This window comes from Balaenoptera acutorostrata, chromosome 10 (genome assembly GCF_949987535.1).
Source record: "Balaenoptera acutorostrata chromosome 10, mBalAcu1.1, whole genome shotgun sequence".
Lineage (NCBI taxonomy): Eukaryota > Metazoa > Chordata > Mammalia > Artiodactyla > Balaenopteridae > Balaenoptera > Balaenoptera acutorostrata.
The window spans coordinates 41,613,997-41,639,680 of record NC_080073.1 but is presented as its reverse complement, the minus strand read 5'-3'; the positions used below and the strand labels follow the sequence as shown (position 1 = coordinate 41,639,680).

At 57.6% G+C, this 25,684-nt stretch overlaps 1 protein-coding gene across 3 annotated transcripts in view; it reads right to left on the bottom strand.

Annotated features, from left to right (window-relative positions):
• ALS2CL (ALS2 C-terminal like) overlaps nucleotides 1–21,551 on the bottom strand; it is a 30,257-nt gene extending 8,706 nt beyond the window's left edge. The window contains exons 1-25 of one of the 3 annotated variants that reach the window (XM_028163187.2): nucleotides 21,479–21,551; nucleotides 20,696–20,817; nucleotides 17,487–17,612; nucleotides 16,517–16,715; nucleotides 16,122–16,187; nucleotides 15,507–15,672; nucleotides 14,877–15,008; nucleotides 14,054–14,173; nucleotides 12,554–12,612; nucleotides 12,344–12,410; nucleotides 11,702–11,898; nucleotides 10,215–10,280; nucleotides 9,684–9,782; nucleotides 9,432–9,593; nucleotides 8,585–8,696; nucleotides 7,386–7,463; nucleotides 6,419–6,549; nucleotides 5,033–5,206; nucleotides 4,782–4,878; nucleotides 4,459–4,616; nucleotides 3,805–3,873; nucleotides 2,712–2,885; nucleotides 1,441–1,483; nucleotides 551–612; nucleotides 294–457 (exon numbers count right to left, since the gene is read on the bottom strand). In XM_028163187.2, coding sequence (XP_028018988.2) covers nucleotides 294–457; nucleotides 551–612; nucleotides 1,441–1,483; nucleotides 2,712–2,885; nucleotides 3,805–3,873; nucleotides 4,459–4,616; nucleotides 4,782–4,878; nucleotides 5,033–5,206; nucleotides 6,419–6,549; nucleotides 7,386–7,463; nucleotides 8,585–8,696; nucleotides 9,432–9,593; nucleotides 9,684–9,782; nucleotides 10,215–10,280; nucleotides 11,702–11,898; nucleotides 12,344–12,410; nucleotides 12,554–12,612; nucleotides 14,054–14,173; nucleotides 14,877–15,008; nucleotides 15,507–15,672; nucleotides 16,122–16,187; nucleotides 16,517–16,715; nucleotides 17,487–17,589 — 2,698 coding nt within the window. In that variant the 5' untranslated portion in view covers nucleotides 17,590–17,612; nucleotides 20,696–20,817; nucleotides 21,479–21,551. The remainder of the gene's footprint in view (nucleotides 1–293; nucleotides 458–550; nucleotides 613–1,440; nucleotides 1,484–2,711; nucleotides 2,886–3,804; nucleotides 3,874–4,458; nucleotides 4,617–4,781; nucleotides 4,879–5,032; nucleotides 5,207–6,418; nucleotides 6,550–7,385; nucleotides 7,464–8,584; nucleotides 8,697–9,431; nucleotides 9,594–9,683; nucleotides 9,783–10,214; nucleotides 10,281–11,701; nucleotides 11,899–12,343; nucleotides 12,411–12,553; nucleotides 12,613–14,053; nucleotides 14,174–14,876; nucleotides 15,009–15,506; nucleotides 15,673–16,121; nucleotides 16,188–16,516; nucleotides 16,716–17,486; nucleotides 17,613–20,695; nucleotides 20,818–21,478) is intronic. The other 2 variants (XM_028163186.2, XM_028163188.2) reach the window with 2 other exon arrangements.
• Nucleotides 21,552–25,684: the final 4,133 nt, after the last annotated feature.

Below are 25,684 nucleotides of genomic sequence, written 5' to 3'. Positions count from 1 at the left end.
TGGAGAACCACCGCCACCACAACGAGAGGGAAAAGGGGACCTATCAGGGACAGGCACTGAGCGGCCGGGAAGGAGCTCTGGCCTGGGTGGCTGGACACCTGGGGTGTGGTCCCTGCTCTGAGTTTGGCACCCACAGGACCCTGGGTGGGCCTCTCTGGGCCTCAGCTTCCCCATGTGTACCAAGAAAGGCTGTGTCCATAAACCCCCATGCAAAGACTTTGGAGTATGTCTTGGTTGGGGGTGGGCAGGGTGGGAAGGGAAGCTCCGGCAGCCCACCCCCAGCTGGGGCTCACTGGGCACGCGACACCACGTAGATGAGCAGCGGCAGTAGGTCGTCCATGGGCAGCTTGTGCTCCTGGCCGAGCACCCGCGACACAGTGGCCTCAATTTCCCCATATGTCCTCTCCAGCACCTCCAGCTTCTCCCGGGGGTCCACCGTGGTGCTGCAGCAGGGTAGCTGGCTCCAGATCAAGGCCCTCAGGTTCAGTCCCAACCAGGGGCCCCAACACTCCTGCCACCCACGCCCACCCTCCCTGGGCTGTGGACTCACATCATCTTCTGCAGACATTCCGTGGCTGACAGGAAGCACTTGTCTCTGACCAGGGAGTATCTCTGCGTGGTTGGGGGAGTGGGTTAGATGAGGCCGCAGCCCCCCAGCTCTGTCACCTCCTCTTTCCCAGGGTCAGGGCTGGCCCCCGAGCCCCTCACCACCCACCCCTTCCCCATCACTGGCTTCACAACAGCTCTGCCCAGAGGGTTGAGTGACCCAGGGCAAGTCACAGAGCCACTGTAAGCCTCAGTTTACTCAACTGTAAAGTGGGGTAAATGGACTCCAGGAGGCTGGGAGGATCAAAATGAAAAAAGAAGATAAGAATCATAGCAGCCAATGGTCACTGGGTGCCACCCAGTTCTATGTCAATGGCTCTTGAGTCCCAGGGCTTGCTGAAACACCAACTCCAAGTTCACTCCCTGAGTCTCTGACTCAGTAGGTCTGGGATGGGTCCAAGAATCTGCTTTTCTAACAGGCTCCCAGACAATGCTGATGTTGCCAATCCAGCAAACACAATTTGAGAACCAATGTCCCTTGTGTTCTGGCCCACATCTCCCGACAACAATCACGAGGTAGTACTAGTACTGCATCAGGGACTACTTCTACAGATGGGAAAACTGAGGCACGGAGATCAAGTATCTCACCCAAGGTCGTACAGCCAGTAAAAGGGTGGAACCTATGCTTGAAACCTGGTCACTGTGGCTGTACACTCACCCACATGGGAAATCAGAACAGTGCAGAAAGCCTGCCATCTCCTCCCTCACCCGCTTCTGCAGCTTCTGACCAGTGACCATGAGGCAGAGAGCTGCTCGGAAGCCTGGGCAAACCTGGGGGCCCAGCTCAGGCTCAGGCCTCCCTCTCCTGGGCAGGTAATGGGCCCACACTCTCACCTGATTGGTCGTCAGCGTGAGGTCCTTGAGGGGCCACAGGTGCCTGAAATTAAAGCAAGATGGGAAGCTTTGCCAGGACCAGGGTGCGGGGTCTGAGGTCAGAGGGCAAATTCCCTGCATCTCCATGTCCCCCAGGAGGGCTGAGCAGGGGAAAGGGGCAGGGGATGCACAATGGCATCTGGGAACGCTTGTGTGAAGCCCAGGCAAGAGGAGGGCAGGAGGGATTCCCTGAGAGGGCAGCCCTCCATGCAGCCCCAAAACACGAGTGGGACTGGGACACAATGAGGAGACAGACGGGCAGTGCTGCAGGCCAGGGCACCCTCCTGGGCAAAGTCCTGGGGGTCAGGCCAGAGAGCTCAGTGGTGGAAACTGCTCCAGGGGTTCAGTGAGCTGGCCCAGGCTGGCGAGAAGTAGGGATGCCACGCAAAGCAAGTAGAGCCAATGGAGCAGGGAGGCCAGCATGGAGGAGGCGGCACTGAGGCAGCAGGAGGGGTGGGGAGGAGGGACACTTGCCAAGCCATGGACAACCAGGTCTCTGGGTTGGTGCCTGGTCAGATACAGGAAACATTCACCACATCGGAAGGGGAAACAAGGTTTTTTGGCAGGAGGGGGAATGGGAAGCACCATCACCTTGAGACAAAGGGGACCAGGTGTGGGAGGAGAGAGTGTGTTCATGCCCTCAACACTGGTAGTATCAATGGATCAAAGGGGCATGGAGGAGAAAGAATATTTTGATGACTGAGGGCAGAAGGGAGGCCCTGACCTACTTCCAGAACAGTCCTCGGTTTCCCCTTGAGGATCTCCCCTCTCCCACTCTCAGTCCAAGAGCTGGGAGCAGGCGACCTTGCCCCAGCCCCAGTGGTAGATATTGAGGCCAGCCTGGCCAATCTGGGCCGCAGCCAGCATTCAGGGGCACATTCAAGACCCCAGCCAAGCCAGGGAGGAACTTCAGAGGCTCTGCTGGAGCTGTTGGGAAGCAGACACCAGCTCCCTGTGGGGCCTGAGCTGGGGGAATATAAACCTCGAGTGGCTGGTGCCCTATTTGTCACCATACGGGGGAGCCAGAGACAGCCCAACAGAGGAAGAGAAGTTCCTTCCTTTATCATGCAGCTGGCCACCCAGATCCAGCCACACCTGAATCCAGCCACACCTTAGCACTTCATGGGTACACAAGCCAATTAACCTCCCCGCTTTTTTGCTGAAGACAATTTGGGTTTGTACCCTCTGCTACACAATAACTCTGGCAAACGTGGCGTGGTAGGGAGGCTTACTTCTGTACGTCCAGGAACTCAAGCAGCTTGGTGTCGGGGAAGAGGCTAAGGTTGGCAATGCCCTGGCTGTAGAGGCTGTCCTCCCTCTCATGAAGAAGCAGGTAGAGAGTGAAGAGCTCCGAGTAGAAGCTGGGCAGGACAAGGGGTAGCACCAATCTGTGCACGTGCAGTTCCCTGAGTGAGAGCCACCAGGACAGGTCAGGGTCAGCAGGGTGGGCGTGGGGATCTACTTGAGCTGCCCCTCAAAGAGCCCACAGAACTCCTCGTCCCACCACAGTGTTCCTGCCTCCAGCCTCCTCCATCCCGGAGAAAACCCTTCCCAGCCTGTTCTCAGTCATTTCACAACCAATTGTCATCTGTGACTACCTCAGGCTCTCAGTTGACTTTGAGAACCAATATGGCAGCTGAGGCAGAATTTTGATCCCCATTTGATTGAAAGCAAAACCAGGGCCCTGATAGATGAGTGACCTGCAGCAAAGCTCTCAGCAGCCGTTCCAAGCTAGTCCAGTTCTGCCTCCTAGTTTTCTGTGCTTCCTAGGACTCAGGGGGAAGTTCTCCCTACTGTCTAACCCCATTTCCCATGCCTCCTGCAATGCAGTAACAGAAAGACCTCTCTGATCAGGATCTCTGGGCCTGGAATCTGAAGGCAAATTGTAAGGTTTGGTCTCGGGGGACTGGGGAGACAGATTTAGTGACCCACTTAATTCCTGCTCTGTGTGACCTCAGGCTCAGTCCCTGCCAGGCCTCAGTTTCCACATCTGTGCACAGGGAGAAGGAGGTGCCTGAGGCAGCTGCTGACCTGCCATACACCCAAGAGATGAGGGTGGGATAACATGTTTAGAACAAAGATGCATTTGATGCACTGTGGCAGTGCCCCTCCCCAGGTTGCTCAAGGAAGAGAGGTCATGGATCATTCTGATTCTTGAATGGTCAATGAACAATATTTGGTCAACAGCATGAACCCCTAACATTTCCCAAGAAATACCCTTTTCCCCCGAGGGAGGGCCCAGGAGCAAAGGTATAAGGACTCCCAGGACCCGAGCCTGGCTGCACCAGGGCAGAGAACCCCACAGACCTAAATGGGGGCAGTCACCTTGTCTCTGCATCTTCATCTTCCTCTGGGGCCTGGCCCTTGCACTGTAAGGCAACCTGCAGCAGACCCCTGCAAACCAAAGGGAGGGGCGGCGTGGCTGCCATCTCCCACAGGATGGGAGTCACCAAAGGCCAGGCAGGTGGGCTCCGCCCCCAGAACCATGGAGCCTGAGGCCTGCAGAGCCCAGCGGCCCAAACCCCAGCAGTGAGGTTGTGAGTACGGGACGTCCGCCTGAGTGTCCTGGAACCCTACAACAGAACTAACTGCAGCATCTAAGGTTTCAGTTTATAGTGTTTGAAGAGGTCACAGCTCAGCCGGGACAGGACAGGAGATGGTGTCTGAGCCCAGGTCAGGCTCAGCTTGCAGTGGGGTTAGAGTTCTCCTGGGGTCAGGGCTAGCCCAGGGCCTGGCTGGGGCTTGGACTCTGGCTGCAGTCAGGCCTTGCTATCACCTCCCCACCCTCTAACCCCTATGCTCACCAGCTGCATATTAACCAACCCACCCTGTTTCTCTCTCGATCCAGACCCAAGGCAAAGGCACCCTTCCTACCCAGGGTACCAGGCAGAGCTGATGCGTGGAAAGGGCAGAGCTCCCCCCACCCCCCCGCCCTGGGGTCACAGGGCAGTGGTTGTCCCCATGTGCCACCAAGCTCACCTGTAGGCGGCCCAGAGTTCCTGGGCGTGCTGCTTCACCTCCTCCTGCGCCAGCCCCTGCAGGTGCTTGTTGGCCCCAATGCCTGAGTATGTCGCCTGGAAGGTCAGCATCAGAGTCCGGAGCAGCTTTCCCAGGGGATGCAGAGAGTTGTTCAGGGCCTGGGCAGGTGCAAAGGCAACAAAGAGATACTCAGCACCGTGGGCTGGAGCACAGCATGCCCACGCAAGACCCCACTTCTTAGATGGGAGCACCAAGGCCCTCTCAGCAAGGGCCCACAGGCAGGCCTGTCCCCTCTGGTCAGCACCCTCCCCTGGAGCCCTTACCTTCCTGAGGCACTGCTGCAGGGCCTCGGGCGCCCGGTGCTGCAGCAGCTCCTCCAGGATGTCCTCCATTCTGCCTGCGTGGTCCTCGGGGTGGGTCCTGGGGCACCACACACACACACGTCTCTCACCCACGCCCAGGCCTGCCCCCTCTGGGAAGCCTTCCTCCCCTGGCCCACTCAGAGCCCCACTGACCCCACACTGAGCTCTGGATGCCCTATGGGTGCACACGCCCACGCATGGCTGGGCCTCACCTCTCGCAGCACAGGTACTCCTGGGACTTGCGCAGCTCCCTTGAGCTCTGCACGTGGAAGCCCAGCAGGGCCTCCTGCAGGTCTCCAGGGCAGCCAGCTTGAACAAAGTCCTGGAAGGGGCCATAGACGCCCTGCCAGCGGTTCTCCACGGGGAAGACGCCCAGGCCCAGCTGCCTGCGATGGAGGCAGTGGGAGACATGGATAGGGATGGAGCCATGCTGGGCAGGACCCTGTCCAGCCCTTGGAGAGGTGGGGATATCCAGCCTGGGCCAGAGTCAGGGCCCAGGTGGGGTGGATGGAGTGGGGGATGCAGAGCGGCCTGACCTCCAAGGCTCCAGGAGGAGAAATGGGAGGCAGAGAAGGGTCAGAGAGAATCTACTCCGTGGTAGAGAAAAGAGACAGGGGCACACAGAGCACTGGAAAAGAAACAGAAAGATCTGGAGAGCTGAAGGCCAAGTCCAGAGAGTGGGGTCTCGGCCTAGAGAGACCAGGGCCCAAATCCAGGATTCCCCCGCCACGGGACCCCGCTCTCCCTCCTACCACACCTGGGTCCTTCCTGAGCTTGATCCTGTCTCAGCCAATAGGCCTAGGGGTCTGGCCGTGTGTGTGTCTGGTGCAGTGTCTAATGGAGCACTGCTCTCCCATGTCACGCTCACAGATTTTCCTACACCTGCACCCGACCTGGGCTCACACCCCTAGGGTTTGCCATCCACTTTTAGCTCCTGCTGTCAGGGAAAAGAAACATGCAGGGACAATGTGTCAAGTAATCAACATGTGAAATGCTGGCTGGCACCATTAGAACCACCACCCATACCTCAACAGACATAGTAAGAGTCACCACCTGAACAAGGAAGTTTTCCAAGGAAGTTTTCCAAGGAAGAACTCTGTCCCCATAGGGAAGAAGTCCATCCCCTTCTCAAATACCCCATGATAGGGACAGTGATTCCACTTAGTAAGTTTCCTTCTTTACCCTGGCTGCCAGGGAACTCAGAGCCAGGCTAATCCTTGATTATAAGGCTTATCTGCACCTCCCTTTCTTGTAAGCTCAACTCACACTTTAATTTTCTATCTTATTCTTGTTTGTTTTGTTTCATAAACTGTCTTGTACCCTTCCTACAACAAAAGCAGGGTCTAAGCAAAGCCTACACATAGTATTTTTCTCCAGTTTTGTGGCATGTGGAGTTACCGTCACATAGCCCTTAATTCCAAGAGTCTCTGACAAGGGTTATGTGACCTGAGCTCTCTGAACTCTCCAAAGAGCTAAGAGGAGGTACAGAAAAGCCGTTCTAATGAGACCTGAGTCTTTAGGGTAGAAACATAGACACACACAGACACACCCCCCCAGAAAGGCTGCAGAATACACAGGCCAGACGGTCAGTCTCTCACCTCTTGCGGGTACTGCCTGGATCTGGAGGGAGGGCAGCTGTGTCCAGCACACCCTGGGTATGCAGTCCTCTCCCTGCCCCACTGCCAAAAGAGCCCTCCAGGGTGAAGCCATTAGGGAAGGTGACCTTGCCCTGGAAGCCGGGAGACAGATGCAGGGATGTCTGTCCAGCTGCCCTTCCATCCCATCATGACAGGCCTCATGCCTGTCCATCCTGGGTCACAGAGGCTAGAAACTGATGGATGGCCTTCCCACCATCCATTCAATCTGCCCCACCCCAAGGGGCTCATAATCCTCCACCCCTGCAGGAGCCCCTGACTGTGCCCACCACCAAGGGGCTCATCTCTGAGGCAGGAAACGGCGAGGGACACAGAGAAGGGACTCACGGGTCAGAGTGGGGAGGACCACCACTGGGTCCAGAAGTAGGCAGAGGCCTAGGGAGGACATGAGGTATCACCAGCCTTGAGGAGGGGCAATTCCTTGCTGCATGGGACTGTCCCATTCACAGCATTCCTAGTCTCCATCCATTAGATGCCATAGTACCCTCCAGTCAAACAGCCCCCACATTTCCAAAGGCCCCAGCAGGGATACAACTGCCTTCTGCGAGGTCAGCTCAGGCAGAAACATACTGAAGCACAACGCCTCCAGGGGCACCTGTCCAAGGCACTGATGGTGGTGGTGGAGGGGGTGGATCCCTATCTTGGGGGCCAGGAGGGGACACAGCCAGGAGACCACCAGCACCCTCTGCACCCAAGGCAAGCCTACCTATCCCCTGTTGACTCACACCCCATCAAATCACACCTCCGCAGCAGGGAATGGTCGCTGCACCCACCCCCTAGATGTAGTGGAAATGGGAGAGGCCCTCCCTTACCTGCTCCACCTACCCTCAGCCCTGGATCCAAGCAGGGAGATTACAGACCCCAGCCAAGGTCTCAGCAGGGAGTGGAGTAGGGTCTCAGTGGCTCTCACCTTCCCCATGGGGGTCAGGTCCCTGGTGAAGGTGCCCTCATACAAGGAGTCGTCTTCAGAGAGAAGGACCCCTGGGCCCTAGGGAAGGAAGCGGGGAGGGTAGGAGCAGTGGGTTAGGAAGGGCCAGAAGACTGGCGGTGGGGAGGGGAGGTGGGCAGTGACCCATGGGCAGAAGGGTCCTGAGCCTTGCCATACCTCCCAGGACTGTGCCTAGGTGGGATGCCAGCCCCTGGCCTGCTGAGCACTGAGCACAAGGCCCATGGACCTCGACCCTGGGTTACCCTGACCGACACCCTGGGACCTGGCTCCTCCCCTCCAGCAGCCTCTCTCAAGAAGCCTCCTGGGGGACCCTTCCTTCCCACCTACAGCTCAGGAAGTACTGGGCTTTTCCTGAACCATCCCCACTTCCCTGTCACTGACCCCGGGGACAGCGGAACTGATCAGGCTCCTGTGCTGCATCGGCTGCCAGGAAGCTCAGAACCAAATGGGGTACAATTCGTGTTCTACTTATTTCTGAATCTATTTTATGTGCCTATTCTTACCTTTTCTTCCTCCTTCAATCCTTTCCAGGACAAAGTATAGATAAACAAACAAGCCACAATATCAATAACAGCCATCAGGCCAGAGCCTCACTATGTGCCAAGCACCTGGCAGGGTGTGGGTGAGGCAGAAGGTGAGGGCTATGCCCGGGCGCGGGAGACCTGGGCTTGAGCCTCAGTTCTGATACTCAACAGGATGCGACATTGGGCAGGTTCTCTGACCTCTCCAAGCCTCACGTTTGTCACTTTTACACTAGGGACAATAACATGACCCCAGGGCTACTGGGAGGATCCCACGAGATCATGTTGGGAGGCTTAGCCCAGAGCTGGACACCCAGTTAGGGGTCTATAAACATGGGTAGTAGAGGCTACTGGCATCCTCATTACTGTGCACTTCATTGTTGCTATTTTACTGAGTCATTATGATAAGTAGTTCACCTGAGCTGCTGATGGGAAAACTGAGGCTGGGAGGGGAAGGGACTTGGCCAAGGCCAGGGTAGGTGGGTGGCAGAACTGGATTCCTGCCCAGGTTCTGGCTCCCTCCAGCACATCGGAACCCCGCTTCCTGCCCCATCCACCCCTGACCAGTCTCAGTTCAGCTTTGGAGCCCCCAGAGCAGGGAAAGGGTAGCTCAGGACGCACGTGGGTCACTGCACTCACCACCATCTTGTCTGCCTGGAAGGTCCGCTGGCAGCAGACACCTGCCTGGGTGACCATGACCCCTGGGCCATGGCGTTGGTCAGCCTGCCACATGCCAATATAGCGCTCACCCCTGGGGGAGGAGAGAGTAGGGCCAGAGTTGGATCAGAATTGTTCCCATGTACCTTCTGTGTGTTCTGCTGGCATGGGACCGGAGTGGGGGGCAGGGGTCAGATAAGGAGCAATGACATGGCCTGAATCCACTCAAGTCAGACATAGGGCAGGTGAGGTCAGGACCTGCAAGAGGAATGAGGGTGGAGGAGGAAGGGAGCCTGCCTGGGGGAGGGCATCCTGGCAGGCTTCCCGGGAGGGGTGGCAGGAAGCACAGATGGAGTAAGGGTGCCATTTAACATATGCAAAGCCATTGAGGTAGGAGTGTACGATAGATACGTGGGGACGCTCAGCGGTCTAGAAGGCTGGGGGGTACACAGGTGGCATGGCAGGCATGAGGTCAGAGGAGCAGGCAAGGCCTCAAATGTCAGGCCAAGGACACTGGGCTCTGTCTCAGCCCAGAGAGCCTGGAAGGGCTGTGATCCTTTGATAGGACCAGATCAGGGGGTCAGAAACTCCTCTCTGAAAGCACAGGGAGGGGCCAGAGTGGGGGGGCTCCTGCAGTCAAGGTCAGGGTCCCTCATCCTGAGCCTCAGCAACAACCGAGGGAGTGGAAAGAAAGTGAGGGGCTTCAGAGAGACTCTGGGGGACAGACAGAATGGACCCAGTGATGACAGGGAACCCGTGCCCTGAGGCATTTAGTCTGTGAGGGCCCTCTCTGCCCCTCAATCCTGTTGCAGGGCTGCAGAGCACTCACCTGTCGCCGTCCTCCTCGATGCCATAGCCACTCCTCTGGCCCCTCTCCCAGTGGCCCGTGTACCTGCAGGGCTGAGGGGTCTGCGGGGTGCTCTCAAGGACCCCAAATCCATGCCGCAGGCCTTCCTGAAAGTAGCCCTTGTACACCTCGCTGGTGCTGTACCTGGGGAGGGTCACCAATGGCTGGCCCTGCCTCCCAGAGGACGAGCCTGTCCCACGAGCCTGTCCTGCCATCAGGCCAAGGGTCACTTACTCACAGATGCCATAGCCGCACATGCTGCCTTCCCGCCAGTGGCACTTGTAACAGTCAAACTTATCCTCGGAGGCCTGGGGCACCAGGCGGATGCCAAAGCTGTCAGTGTGGGTGGGCAGGGAGGGAAGTCAGCACTGGGGCCACAGCCATGGCCCAAGACACCTGTCACACCCCCTCCATGCCCAGGAGTGTCCCTGCTCTTCCAAAGGGGCTTCTCAGACAATGGGGAGAATCTGAGAGGTGCTGAGGCCCATCTTGCTCCCAAGGGCCCCTCAGGACACCCCATCTCCACCCCAACCCCCATGCACCCTGGGAGGGCCTTCTGGCCCTGGACCACTCCCTCCATGACCTGCCCCCCTCCTCAGGCCTAGTTTCCCCTTTAGGACAATGAGTGGAGCTGGGCCACATGGCCTCCAAGTTTCTGCTTGAGGTTTGGGAATGTAGGATGGGGCCAGGCTGGTGACAGTGGAGAGGGGTGGAAACCACTCCCTGCCTGCCCACCACACAGTCCCGTGTCAGCCCCAGCCTTACCCGTGCTCCAGGCCCTGGCAGAAATCCCCCACATGATTCCGCCCGTCTGGCCACTTCAGGGTTCCCCTGGAACACAGTCGAGGTCCACGGGCATCAGGTCCATGGGCACCAGACCCACCAGACCTTCAACACACACAAGACCCCCAGCCAGCCTCCACCGCAGACTCTCTCCAAGGCCTCGATCCCCCTTGGACTGGACTCTCTGCCCCAACTCGGCCTTCTTCTCCAAGCTTTATGACCCCACATGGGCTCTCAGCCCTTCTCTACTCCTGGCACAACGGCCCCAGCAGCCTCACAGAGTGCGCTCCACACCCAGCAGGGAGAGCTCTGGAAGCATCCAGGTTGCCTTTTTCCCTTGACCAACTGGAAGCTCAGAGCTAACCTTCAAGCTCAAGCCAAGTGCTAGTCAGTGGGGTTTCTACCATCCTTGTCTCCTCTTCTGACACAGCACTGCTTTTTCTGTGTTTTTGTTCATAAGCTTCCTCAAGCCCTTTCTGGAAGCAGGCAGGTTATCAGAAACGAGTGGAATGCTTGCAAGCGTAACCTTGGTGAGTCCTTTCTGCTTTCTGGGCCTTGGTTTCGCCAGCTGTAGCACAAGTTGGGGCCACGTTCTTCAAAAGTCTATCTGCCTGTGGGGACGTGTCGACCTGCAACTGAGGCCAGGCTCACCCTAGAACCTGCCCTGAGGCCTGGGGAAAGTCATGCCAGTCTCTGGGCCTCAGCTTCTGCACCTATAAAGGGGGTGATAACACTCCCCCAGAGCATTCTTGTAAGAACTGATGAAGACAGAATGTCTGCAAAACATTTCTACCATCACCAGACAATGCTATGTAGACACGAAAGTTTTCTTCCACCCGCCTGAGAACAGAATGGTAACCGTGGGCCCTGCAGGTCGGCTTCCTGATGTCTCCCCCACGCTCGGTAGCCTCACTGCCATCAAGACTGTATCTGGCACAAACCTACAATGGGCCAGGTCCTGTCCAAGAGGACTTAAGAGAGACTCTCGGGGGGCTTCCCTGGTGGCGCAGTGGTTGAGAATCTGCCTGCCAATGCAGGGGACACGGGTTCGAGCCCTGGTCTGGGAAGATCCCACACGCCACGGGGCAACTGGGCCCGTGAGCCACAACTACTGAGCCTGCGCGTCTGGAGCCTGTGCTCCGCAACAAGAGAGGCCACGATAGTGAGGGGCCCCGCACACCGCGATGAAAGAGTGGCCCCCGCTTGCCGCAACTAGAGAAAGCCCTCGCACAGAAACGAAGACCCAACACAGCCATAAATAAATAAATAAATAAATAAAAATAAAAAATAATAAAAAAAAATTTAAAAAAAAAAAAGAGAGAGACTCTGGGGGACAAACAGAATTCACCACAGCGGGTAACAGCCTTTGGTTCATGCCCCGAGGCAATTAGGTCCATATGGGTCCTGTCTGCCCCTCAGACTCCCAGGAGGATCCCTGCCTTGCTTGGCCCAGAGCCTTGGTCACTCACTTGCCATGGGGCCTGCCCCAGTACCACTCGCCCTCATAGGTGGCCTGGCTGAAGCGGCCCTCCGCACGGAAGGTGTATGCTCCACAGCGGCAGGTGGGGGGTTCAGAAGGCTCCAGGCCCGCCCCCAGCACCTGGAAGTCCCTCTTCCCACGCAAGGTCTGGCACACAGCCTGGGTAACCTTCCACTGCCAGGCCACCTGCGGGGGGACAGGGAAACATAGGACAGGCCACTGCTGCTGGAGGCAGCCCCTCTAGGAAGCCTCCTGGGGCGGCATCAGGTATCACCCTACCCACACGCCACTCTTATCACTTGCGGGGACCTCCAATGGCTCCCGCGCTGCTCCCTGGGGCCTAATCCAGACCTGAGATACTTGTTTGCAGCTTCGGGCCTGCCCAGAGAAGCCAAACAGAACCTTCGAACAGGCCCCAACTCCGGCTTCACAGAGAAAAACACCTGTTCTCTTCGGCATTCTGATGCCTGAGCCCAGGCTGACCCCTGACTCACTCTGACCATGACTCCAGAGGCTTGACATTCCCAATGAGCCTCCAGGGTTGTATACCTGTGCCCTCCCCTTACCCTCCTGTCACCTTCCCTCACTCCCCTGACCCCACTCCCCGAATTCACAGTCCGCCCACACTCACCCGGCCCTGCGGGTCCTTGGAGCAAAAGGAGAACTCTTCCTCAGGCGTGAGGAGGTGAAACATGCACCTAGACAGATGGAGCTGATGAGTAGGCCCCAGCTCTGTCCAGGAGGGTGCTGAGGGAGGGCCCAAGTCAGAGCCCTGGGGTGGGCAGGTTACATGGGGTAGAGGGAGGGAAGGCCTGGGGTGTCATTGGATGGGGGTGCTCACCCGTCCTGCCCAGGTTCCACCCACACCAGCTTCAGATCAAAGGTGTAGACACTGTGGCCCTGGAAGAAGATGGGGCACAGGTGGGCAAGATGCTCACCTATTCTCTGGTCTGGCCTTGCTCCCAAGCACCAGCTCGCTGGCACATCGCTGGGTGTCCCCAGCATGCTCAGCGCGGCACGCCCAGCACTGAGTCCCACACCACCCCTGCCGGTTCCCCATCTCCAGGGCAGCTCCTCCACCTCCCTTCCCACCCGAGGGCCTGGCCAGAAACCCAGGATCAGCCTCCTGCACTCCCGACATTCTGCTCCATCAGGGCCACCGGAGTGGTCCTCTGGAAATGCGTGGATCTTGTTAGCCCCTGCTGGAAACCTCTCTAAGGTCCCTACGGCTGAGCCTGACACCTGAGACCACACAGACCACTCCCCTCCACTGCCCGGGCCTCCTCCGTTTGCCACAAACTCTCCTCAGCCTGAACCTTTGCATGTGCTGTTCCTTCTACTTGGAATGTCATCCCTGCTCTGAGAGCCAGACCAAACCTCCCTTCCTCTGGAAGATTTTGCAGAGTGACCTTTCACCTGGCAACAGACACAGGTGGAAGCGGTACCAGGCCCAGGCCTGAAGGGGAGGAGGAGTGTGCCAGACATGGGCCAGGACAAGAGAGGGTCCAGCACAGACAACAGGACGTGCCAAGGTCCAGAGATGGGAAAGGGCTCAGCACCTTTTAGTGACAGTATCTCTTCAGTGTACCTGGAGCACAGAGGGTGAAATCGGGAGTGGAGGGAAACTCAAACTGAATCAAAACCCCCAAACCAGGCTTCAGGAGACACAAGTTTGGATGGGCAAGTAGCATCCCTTCTAGGCCTCAGCCTCCCTATCTGCAGGGGAGTTCCAGGCTGACACTCTAGGGGGAAAGAGAAGACAGTGCTCTGGCTATCACAAGGGCAATACAAGTTCAGGGGAAACTAGGCACAGCCAAGGTTACGGGCCACATAACAAATCCCAAACCCTAGTACTGGCTCCCTCCTGACTTCTGTAATGCCGAGAGCCCGGGCACTGCTGCTACATGGAACTCTTCTCTAGAAGCCTTGCATGTGCCCTGAATGGTTCATGCAGCCCTCCTCAGCCACTATGGGCCACCAATGACCATTGTCTGAGGTTCCTCTCCTATGGGAGGAAGAGAACTAGGAGTTGTCTGCCATCTGCTGAAGGACAAACTGACAACTGTCCCATCTTACAGATAAGGAAACTGAGGTGAAGACATTTAACAGGGATGCCAGCTGTGGAGAGTTGAGACTGGAAGAGCCCTTCTCCATAGCCCACACTCCTTCAGGAATGGCTCCACCTGCTGCCCCGACCCTAGCACTCTGCCTTTCTGTCCCCATCACCTCCCCAGGCCCAAGTTCTCGCTCCCAGCCACATGTCTCTTTCCTACTCCTTTTTTCAACCAGCTCCCAGACCCCCACTGTGACCCCAAGACCTCTGGCCAGCCCCACCCCCTACCTGTAGCAGGACAAGGGCATCATCAAAGAGCAGCACACGCTCTGCCCTCAGCGGGGTGACCGTCACAGGTATGTCCTGGCTGTCTTGCAAGAGTCGGTGAGCGGGGATACAGAGCACATCCTGGCGAGGCGAGGAGGGAGGTGCAAGGCTCAGGGACCTCTGTCCTGGATGCTGCCGGCCACTCCACTGCCCGCCTCTGCCCCAGGCACCTCCCCCCAACACTCTGAGCATCTCCTGGAGGCTCCCAGGTCAGTGATGGGCACTGGGGCTCCAAGGTGGGGTGGGTTCATTCCTGGCTATACCCAGCAGGACAGCACAACTTCTCTTGAAGCCTTACTTTGTCCTCCTCCACCCCATCTCAGGCCACAGCCCCAGCCAAGCCTCCATCAACTCTCACCCAGGGTTCTACAATCCCTGCCTCTCTCTGGCAATTTTTGTCCCCTTCACTTGTCCTCCTAATTCTCTGCACTGGGCCCCAAGCCTGTCACGCCCTGTCAGAGCACAGGGGACTCTCCTTCCTGCAGGGGCAATACAGGTAGTGACTCGGGGGTACAATCATTCAGTGACATCCCAGGAGAGAGGGTCGGTTCTGCTGACCACTCTTCCCCAGAGCCAGAAGCTCACATCCCAGCCCAGGAGGTGCTCAGCAAATGGGTGAGGATGGCTGGACAGGGGAACGTCACAGACACCTGCTTTAGCCACTGCCCCCCACCCAGGTGGGGAAGCTGAGGCATGGAGAATGCAGCAGGCAGCTCAAGCTACCCAACGGGCCCCTGCCGGACGGCAACCCCTTCCCTCACTGCCCCTCAGGCCTCAAACTCACCCTCAGCCGGCTGCTCAGAGTGTGCCAGAGGGCCTGTGTGGCCATGGCCTGGTCCAGCTCCTGCCTCATGAAGGACTGCAAGTTCCCAAAGACTGTGGCTGCGTGCACCAACAGCTCCCGGGCGGGGTGATGCTGTAGGGGGACAGAGCAGCCGGGGCGGGGTATTATCAGAATCCTCTCCCACCCTGTGATGACTGCCCCAGCCCTGGCCTGGCCCCAGCTGGCCAGGAGGTCTGGGTCTAAGTCTAAGCTTTCCCTTTTCTCCCTGCCGGCCCCTCCTCTGGTAGTAGGAGGATGCTTCCAGGGGATTTAGGACCATTCGATGACTCCCCCAGCTGGGGCTGGGCCATGTGTCCTCACACCCAGTACATGATTCTACATCTGTTCTCCGGGTCTCTGCTGGCTCCACCAGGGCAGGGCCATGTACCTCAGATACCCCAGGGCAAGGACATGTCCCTTCAAACCCCCCAGAACAACACCATGTCCCCAAGGCGTGGCCAGGTCCTTCTCAAACCAGGGTTCCTGAGTAGGCAGGTTCCCTGAGCCAGAGGCCCGTTTCTCCCGTCCCTCAGCTTCCCCACGGGAGACAGGCCTGATAACCAGCAACTCCCCGTCACCCCTGCTACCTACCTCCCCAACAGTGTCCCCGAGGCTCAGCAGGAGGAACACGTACTGCTGCACATGATGGGTGAGTGGCTGGCGGAGGGCCTGGACCAGCGCTGTGCCCACCGAGCCCTCTGAGTTCATGCCCGACAGGAGCTGCCGCAGCGCCTTCCGTTGGCCCTGCCAGTACTCTCTGAGTGGAGGGAGGGCCACACACCCCTTCACTCTCCCCTCCTCTGTTCCCGCACCTGCCACCATTGCCCCCTTGCCCTGGCTAAACCCCCAGATCCCAGGACCAGTCCCAGACCCCAAACCTCTCTCCCATCAGAAAAACAGTGGCTGAGTGACCCTCTTGGAGATTTGGTAGCAGTATCTCAGAGATTAAAGCCCACCCTGAGTAGCAATTAGGAATGCTTCCCCACCCCAGGGTCACTCCCGCTAGTTGGTATATGGATTCTGCTCACAGCCTCACTAGGCTTCCCTCCCTCTCTTCAGTGTGGATCAGCGTGTAATTGCTAGAGCCAGGATTGCTCAGGATGAGTCCCGGGCCGTGACACTCACTGCTCTGGGGACGTGGCTTCCCCAAGCCCTCCCTCCCAGACACCACCAACTCAGAGGCCCACTGCAGCACTCCGTGCTCACCTCCTCCTCTTTACTGCCTTCTGAAAGGCCTGCACTGCCACGCAGCTTGTGTAGGACTCGAGGTACCTGTAGGTAGCACAGGGGACACCCAGCAAGCCCAACCCTCAGCTCCAGACCCAAGCCCCTGCCCTTTTGGTGTCCCCAGATCCCACCCAGAGTGGCTGCAGCCCTGAGGGCCTGGCTCTGGGCACTGGTGACCTTGAGTCTTAACTGACCCAACTAGACAATTCTAACTCAAAGTCTCTTCTCCCTGGGAGGCCACCAGGCTCAGATCTGGGGTGCCTGAGCCTGCCACCAGGCTAACACCCAAACCCAGGGCTGAACCCAAACCTTTGCCGAAGCCCTGACCCAGGTGAGTCCCAGTGCCAGCCCCAGCCCCGCCTCGGCTATCTTACTCCAGGTGGACCTGCAGGACACGGTCAGCGCTGTGCAGCAGCAGCAGGGATTCCAGACTGATGGAGTCCGGGTGGCGCAGCCTTTTCTGCAATGAGTGCAGGCTTTCCTCCGTCACCTCCCACAGCTGCTGGGAGCTCCTGTGCAGCTGCTGCAGGAGCTGTAGGCACTCTCTGCCCCAGGGATCTGAGGGCTCTGGAGCTGGGGCAGGAGCACAAGCACACTGTGAGGGGAACAGGGCCGCTCCACCTTCCAGGGAGCACGCAGAGGCCCTGGGTGGTCACCTGACGGGCAGCAGCACCCCCGGCCCTGGAGCTGCAGCTAGGGTCCCACATCCCTGGGGTCCTTGGGACAGAACTGGAAGCCCATGTGTCCCCTTGAGCTCAGCAAGGGATGGGCAGGCTACAGCAGTGGGCAGCACCCTTGTGGATTCAACAGGGGCACGTGTCCACCTCCTCACTAAACAGGGACAGCACTGATGACCTAGGGCCACCAAGTACAAGAATTCCCCCTGAGTTTCAGAGCTTCCTCAGGTCCAGAATGTGGAGTCCATAGGGTTCTGTAGTCTCCTGCTATTCACAGATGCACCAACAGAGCCCCCAAGAGGAAGGCACCTGCCCAAGGTCATTTCGCAAACTGGGCATCCTGCCTTCCAGTCATGCCCTGGGTGAAAGCAAGATGAGAATTCAGGCAGATAATCCAGGCCTGTGCCCTGGGAGAGATGGAACATCGCCTCCGTTCACAGCAGGTGTGGGCTAGAATGGGGTTCACAGCCTGGTTCCCTGGGGTCCCTTTGAGAAGGAAGCAGCCAGCAACTGGGGGTGAGGGCCCTGGACCCATCCGAAGACACCCACACACCAAATGTCACCGCTCCCATTTGCAGCTGAGAAAGCTGTAGCTCAGAAGGTCCAACAAGGGAGGACTCCTGTCCCTAGGACGGTTCCTGCATCCCCCACCCTCCCCTCAACTCACCGGCCTCCAGAAGGGGCTGGAGGACAAAGCTGTTGATGCGTGCGAGTGTGGCTGAGAAGACCTCCTCCAGCCGCAGCAGGGCTGCCTCCTCAGGGCTGCACATGGCCAGGGTGCCAGACTCAGGGCCTGAGAACCAAGCACAGATTAGAGCGAATAGCAGCCATGGGAGCAGGGTGCCCTCTCAGGCCATATGCCCAAAAGCAAGACCCATGACCACCCTACCTCAGAACTGAGCAAGGAGCCCAGGTCACCCCGAAGGGGAGTTTCTGAACTGGCCAGTGACCCCTGCTCATGCTCCACTTGGGCCCAGCTGAGGGGAGCCTGAAGGAGTGGGAGAGAGGGCTCAGAACTGCCAAGGGAAGCATCTATTTTTTACCCAAAAGGCAGATGCTCCTTAAGCCCTCTGGCCTGCTCATTCCTCTGCTCAAACACCCACCATGGCTCCCAAGGGCTCAGAGTAACAGCTAGTAGTGCTCCGACCTAGCCCTCTCTCCACTGACTCTCTGGAAACAAGGATATACTCTCGGAGGAGCACAGCCTTTATCTCAAGGCCATGGCTCAGGACCCCGTCACCCAATAGGGCTATGTAGGAGAGGTCTGGGGGAAGTGGGAAATTTCCTGCTGGAGCCGTGAAGGATGGGCAAGAAATAAAGAGGCAGAAAGGAGGACAAGGCATGCAGGTGGGGGAACCATGAGAGCAAAGGCTCATGGGCATGAAGGCCCAGGCTCTGCAGGTGGCCCACCAAGAGCTGCCTAAGTGGCTAACAGAGGAGCCATGGAGGGCCTCAGAGTGGGGGAGTGATGGGATTCAAAGTCAGACTTGGGGACACGGACTTGGTGACAGTTGCAGAGGAGATGATTCCAAGCCATGAGAGGGTGAGGTGAGTGTGGGCAGGAGCCAGACCCTTCATGCCCCCCTGCAACCTGCAGGACAGGTTCTACTCCAGACATGGGGGCCATGGGGGTGGGCAGGTCTCCTGCCTGGACAGCGGGACCCTCCAAGAAAGCAGGATCACCTGAGAACGCAGCCTCCTGACTGGAGGGAGGGGGAGCAAGGGGCCTGCGTTCAAACCCACCCCCATAGCCAGGTTGCATCCTCCAATCAGACACAGCCCTCTCCTACCAGACCTGGCAAAGGAGGTCATCTGCCCAGATTACGTGACTGTACGTCTCAGGGTTGAGAATTAGAGTCTTTTAACCCCAGACCCTCAGACTCAGCCTCTCTCTGACTCTGACACTCTGAGGCTCTGAGTTGGTTGATCTGGGTGGGGCTGTAGACATAATATGAGGCGATAAAGACAGACCCAAAGGACCAAATGGGAAGGGGTCTCATCCCTCCCCACCCAACCCCAAAGACACCAAAGGGCATTCCAGGCCCCTGCCAGAGCCTACAATTCCCAGGGAATTGGCTCTGGGGCAGAGTGAGACGAGTGCCTCAGAACTCTGGCCAAGGGCCCAGGCCCAGGCATTCCTGCCCCACCTTTCCTGCTGTTGTTGCTTCAGGAGGGCGAGGCCTTGGGAGGGAGAAGCAGGAAGGAGAAATGGCTGGACACCCAACTGCAGGCTTCTCTTTCTGCTGGCCCCCTGCAGCAGCCCCAGCCCCCTGTGGAGGACTGGGGGAGGAGGGTTGCTCCAAGTCAGCTCAGACATACCAGGACAACACAGCCAAGGAGTTAGGGGTACAGCAAGTGCGGTCTGGGCCCATCTGACCCTCACCCATATCTCCAGAAACTGGTGGAATGGAAAGACCCTTTAGGAAGTGACCTTTCCACCCTCAGCTGGCAGTCTGTCGGGGTCTGAGCTGAGAGGTGAGGACACTAGCTAAAGGTGGAGGGGGGAGGGTGCAGCCAGGATGGGAGGTACAGACTAGGAACCAGATCAGGGTGAGCTGGGGACCTGCAGCAGATAACCCACTGTTGGGAGGCCTTGCAGATCAGATCCCCGACACTTACCTGGGGCCCACCCCAACCAATGCCACACCCAGGGCACTCCTCTCCCCCTTCGGCTTCCTCTCCTTGCCCCCATGGGGCTGGCAGAAACTCCCCTACCCTGGACCCATGGCTCACACCTCAGCAGCTCCCACAGGACCCCCTTCTGACCTCTGCCCAGCTATTCGGACCTGGCCATGCCCCAGCTTATCCAGAGCCCTGCTCTTCTCTGGGCTTCAATCACCTCCTCTGTGAAATGGAGGTCTGACTAAATCACAGCTTTTCAAACTATTTTAGGCCTCCCTAGAAAGGATAAACCGGTGGAGGGGAGCTCCTCTGGGTATGGGGACCTGCTCTTCAGTCTCCCTTATCTCTCAGTGCAGCCTGGGGCCCCTGAGTATGAGTCTTACCGACACAAACTGGCAACACTACTCTGGGACCCTTCCAGGTCTGTGGCCCCAAAAGGATCTCTAACCCTAGGAAACTGAGTCACACTGCCCAGAGGAAAGGCCAGAGGTTAAGCATGGCTGGTGCGACGGTGGGTGGGGAGAAGACTGCAGTTGAGGCTAGACATCTGGTCTGGTGGTCCCGAGAGCCTCTGCTCCCAGGCTAGGGAGTTCTGGGGCTTCATCCCGAAGGCAACGAGTAGAGTGTGAGGGCAGGGGCCAGGCCAGGCATGAGTGTGCCTGAGTGTGTACACTGGCGAGGGAGGAGGAAGAGGTGCTGAACCTAACACCACAGGGACCCGGCAGGAGTCTCCCCTTTCAAACCCCAGTCCCACCTCCAACCCACTCCTCTCTGGTTAAGGGCATGGCCTCCTTACCCTCTCACTCCATCCAGCTCTAAGGTTCCTTAGTAGTAGACTGCACATGATGTACATATGGGGAAACTGAGGCCCAGAAAGCAATGGGAGGGCCCAGAGGCACTAACTGTAGAGCATGTACAGGGCTCAGACCCAGGCCTCTGGCTCCCAGTCCCACCAAGCTCACCTGAAAGGCCGGGCGACTCACCTTAGGGCACACAGCAAGTACCTAGGCTTCCCAGGCAGCCTTCAGGTTCACCACGGGGCGGGGTGAGAACAGACTGGCTAGTCTTGGCGTGTCCAGGTGAGTCAGCTGCCAGTCCCCGTGGCAATCTAACCAGCAGCCAGACCTGCTCTCTCTCTCTCTCTCTCTCTCTCTTGCATTCTTGGCCTCTGTCCATGCTGGGTCCCTCTCTCCCTTGCCTCCTCCAAGGCCTGGCCCCTCAGGCCCCTGGGCCACACCCTGTCATGGTACTCACTCTGTTATTTCCTGGTCTGGACAGGCAAGGAAGTGCTGCTTGCTGTGGAGGCTTTTTCCTGGGCTGCCCTGGAACCCCCTTGATCATCCAGCAAACTCAGTGGTAGGCAGAGGAGGGAGGAGCTGCCCAAGGGAGGAGGCGCTGAACTGTCACAGCTGACGGGTCCCAGCCTCCACCTGGGCCCCTCCCCCCACACTCCCCCCGCACCCCTCCTCTGCCCTTCCGTGGCTCCAGGCTTCTTGTCCTAGACCCCACCCCCCACCTTCCCAATCTCTCTGGTCGCTTTTTTCACAGCTTTCCTTCCTCTTCCTGGCCAGGCACATGCAGTCACTGGAATTTCCCAAACATGGGATCCAGTTCCCACCACCAGGCATTTGCCCATGCCGTTCTCACTGCAAGCAACACTAGCCGGCGTCACCTCCTCCTGGCAGTCTCTCAGGCTGGGTGAGGCCCCGCGGGGTCGCCCCACAGCCCAGGCCAAGCCCCTGGGCACTGCCCACGTGTTTGTCTGCCCTCGTGTCAGGCACGGGCCCAGGGAGGCTGTCCCGTGGTGACAGGGTGACCAAGGGGCAGGGAGGACGAAGCTGAACCCCGCTGGGAGGGAGGGGCCTTCGGACAAACTCGGACGACCCGGGTGTGAGCGCTGCCGGGGACCGAGGAGTCGTGGAGCGCCGGAGCGCGGCGGCCCGAGGGGGCGCGGAGACTAAAGTCCCACCTGGAGCGAGGAGGGGCGGGGAGCAGAAGGGCTCTACCCCAGACGCGCGACCTCCACCCATCCCTTACCTGTGCGGCGCGGAGGCGCACGCCGGGAAAACCGCCGCGGTTGCTCTCTCGCGGACGCCCGCCCCACGTCGGCCCCGCCCCCGAAGGCCACTCCACCCCAACCCCGCGTCCCCGCCACGCCTCCCGGTACCGCTCCGAGTCGAGGGCGGGGGCCTGCCTGGAAGGAGGCGGGGTTTGGCGTCCATTCTCCCCCGCGCACTAGGGCTCTCCTGCGGTCTCAGTCTGCTGTCTTCCAGGGTCTGAAGTCTCCTGGGACGCAGTGGGGAGTGGGAGAAGGAGGAGAAGAGGTGGGAGCTTGACCCGCCCCCCGCTCCCCCCAACACACACACGCACACGCTCTTGCTCACGCCCAGGAGAGCCGGGGTGTGTCTAGGAAGCAGTCTTGGTTTCCTCGTCCCGGCGGGGTCTTTTACGATTCCCCTCCCCTCCCCTCCCCCCCGCCCCCATTCTGACTCCCTGCGGGCCTAGGTGCAGCCCGGTGACCTTCCTCCGCCCGCACCAGTCACAGGGGCCGGCACAAGAGGAGCACCAGGTGGGTTCATGAAACCTGTGGCCGAGAGTAGGGTAAACCGAGGCTGCCCCCGGTGGGCAGGGCGTCCGTGGCCAGCGGCCACTCCTGAGTAACCTTGGGAAAGTCCCCTGCCCGCACTCCTGAGTCTCAGCATGGTCCGGTAGAGCGTGAAGCCAGCGGTTGTCTGCGCGCCAGGGCCTGCGACCTTGGAAAAGGTGGTGTGAAGCCTTGTTCCAGCGGACGTCCCGGCAGGGGGAGGGCGCACGGTTCAAGGCTGTAACAAAGGAGTCTGCTGTCTGCCTCCGGTTCTCCATTCTCCACTCACTTACCGAGGCACGCGGATTCCAGGGAATGACCCACGTCACTGCCCCTTTCACAGCTGACAACACTGAGGCCGAGAGGCCCCATCCAGAGACAGGCAGTGGAAATGCAGAAAGGATGGCCCACCAATGCTCGACTCAAGTCTGAGCTGGTGGGAGGCATGCCCCGTCCTGCCAGGCTGAAGAGAGAGCCCCAGTGGAGTGGAGTACATGGCGGGTTGCAAGCGCTCCTTCACAGATGAGCAGGGTCTTGGCGGGTTTGTGAGTGGCCTGGCACATTGCGGTGGGCAGGCAAGAGGTCTCTGGGGCTTGGGAGGAAGGGCCAAGGGCTGAAGAGTGGCCATAGCCACATGTGGAGACAGCAAGGTGATCCAGGAGCATATGGTCCCACCACTTGGCAACAAACAGGGCAGGCAGGCCAGGCCCTGAGCAGGAGGGATCTAATCTTGTGCTGGGTGTCTCTGGGCCAGCCCTTCCCCCTCTCTGGGCCTCAGTTTCCTTATCTGTACCTGTAGCTGAGGGAAGGCAGTGCTGCCTAGGCTCAAGCAGGAAGAGAAGCGCCTTGTTGACTTCCTCCCCAGAGCCTAGATTTCCTGCTCAGCCACATCTAGGGGAATTGGAAGGCTGGGGGCTGGTCTTCCCTCACTCATTCCCCACTCACTGGGTAGCGTCACAGCCATTGCCAAGCCCAGTTTTACACCTGATAAATGGGGCAAGACCTGCCCAGCCTCTCTCCCAGCGTTGTTGGTAATTTGTTGTGCCCGGTAGTGCCCAAAAGACAGCCTCCACTTGGTCCACCTGCCCTTGTCCCCCTGCAGTACAGCCCAGGGCCCTTACCCAACCCCACCACAGATGTGCACACACCCACCTGCACCTCTCCTACACCCCCTGCACACATACATGACTCCACAGTCACGGGAATGTGGTGGTGTGTACACTTACCTGTGTCACACGGACGCATCTGCTATTGACCCACTGGCAGGGCCTCCATATCGCATAACTTGGGTGGCAGCTCTGTACATGTGCACATGTGTGCAGACTCACACACTGCTCCATGCAACGCGCACTGAGAGACCCAGGCATGCAGAGAGGCCAGTGCAGAGTGCGTGTGTATTCCCACGTACTCGAGCGCCCTGGGACATAAACGCATGCTGATGAACACACAGGTCTCACCCAGGCCCAGCTCAGCCCCAGAGCTATTCTGGGCCAGGCCCGAGGCCAACAAGGTCAGAGACTGCCAGCTCCCAACAGGCCCCAGCCACTGTGTCACAGGCCTAGGCCGCCCAGCCCCCACCCCCAGCCCAGGCTGAGTCCAAGATGCACTGGATCTCAGCCTGGCTCTGTGACTAGGCGGATCCTCGCTCCCTACCCCCTGCTTCCCCAGAGCTGAACCTTGAGCTCTGAGGTTTCAGGCTCCAGAAGAGAATGTCCACAGGGTCCCCTGGCCCCTGCCAAATGACTCTGCCCACAGCTTCCAACCCAGAGGCCCTGGAGGCTGGACTGGATCCCTACAGGAAACCCATAGGAGCTAAAAATAATACACAAGGGACAAACAGGATTCTGCAGGCCAGCATTCATGCCACGATGCATGGAGGGAACACTATCTTCCAGGGAAGCCAGGCTGGAGAGCGTGGGGGTCCAGAGCTCTGCCACCCCAGACCTGATGGGCCCAACTGGGAGTGGGGTGCAGGAATATATGGGGACCCTCATAAGAAGTAGAAACAGTACTGGACAGTGAGCAGAGCTATGGGTTAGGAGCTGAAAACTGAGTTTGAGGCCCCAGTTCCTGAGTGACCTTAGGTAGGACACAACCCCTCTCTGGGCCTCGATTCTTCACAAGTAAACAGGGGGGAGGAATAAAAAGGTGGAGTGAAGTAAGTCAGAAAGAGAAAAACAAATACAGTATGCTAACACATATATATGGAATCTAACAAAAACAAAACCAAAAAAGGTCATGAAGAACCTAGTGGCAAGACGGGAATAAAGACATAGACCTACTAGAGAATGGACTTGAGGATATGGGGAGGGGGAAGGGTAAGATGTGACAAAGAGAGAGAGTGGCATGGGAATATATACACTACCAAACGTAAAATAGATAGCTAGTGGGAAGCAACCGCATAGCACAGGAAGATCAGCTCTGTGCTTTGTGACCACCTAGAGGGGTGGGATAGGGAGGGTGGGAGGGAGGGAGATGCAAGAGGGAAGAGATATGGGAACATATGTATATGTATAACTGATTCACTTTGTTATAAAGCAGAAACTAACACCCATTGTAAAGCAATTATACTCCAATAAAGATGTTAAAAAAAAAAAAAAGGTGGAAAAGGCTTTAGCTTTCAGGATGTCCCTCTCACTATGGTGTTTAACACTGGAAAACTGGAAACACGCAAATATTCGAGAATAAGGAATTGATTGAACAAAGTATAGTTGGGTTTCATACAATGTAATTTCACACTGCCTTTAACAACAGTGACAGCAATAATCATAACGACTTGCATTTACTGAAGGCTTGTAATGTGCAGGTGCCATGATACTGTAGTTATACTCATTTTACAGATGAGGGATTGAAGCTTGGAGAGGTTCAATAGCCCACTGAGAGCTCACTGCTGTCAATATGACTATGACCCATAAGTCTTCGTTTTCAGCTTTAATAACTTCAGAAGTTATAAAGTATAAAACTACAAATTTACAAGAAACATAATTTGAAAGTTTCATTCCTTATATTTTCTTTATGCTAATTTCATCGTGAATTTTGGATAACTTTAATTCTTTTCTGTCAAGTTTTGCCATCTTCAAAGGGCAAAAAAGGAAATTTAAATAACTAAATTTCCAAATGGTGTCTCTTGTAAGTGTGTAGCTTTATACTTCTGAGGTTATTAAAGCTTAAAACTGCACTAAGCTTTTTGTGCCATCTTGTTATTTTAAGTCAGTTTGACTCCAAAGCCTGCATGACAGTATTGACACTGTGTTTGGGGGATGTGGGGATCTAGGATGTTGTATTGGGAAAAAGCTCTGGGAAAAAGGTATATGATAAATGGCATACAGTGAGATTTCAGCTGTGTTCAACAGCCTGCCGAGAGGTAAAGCCCACTTGGAGCAGAGACCATATCAGGGGACACTGGGGACACACATGATTGTATTCCCTTTCAGATTTCTTCACTGGGCTTTCCCTACCTTTTGGATGGAAAGAAGCAATGACACCCTCCCCTCCTGGGCTGAGCTGTCCCATCAAGGAGAGCCAGCTTGTACTCATCACTCCCATAATCGTTAGACCATATAATCCTCCCATCAGCCCTGTGATGAGAGTCTTGCCCTCTCCATTCCATAGATGAGGACATCAAAGCAGAGAGGAGTAATGGTTTACTCAAGGCCACT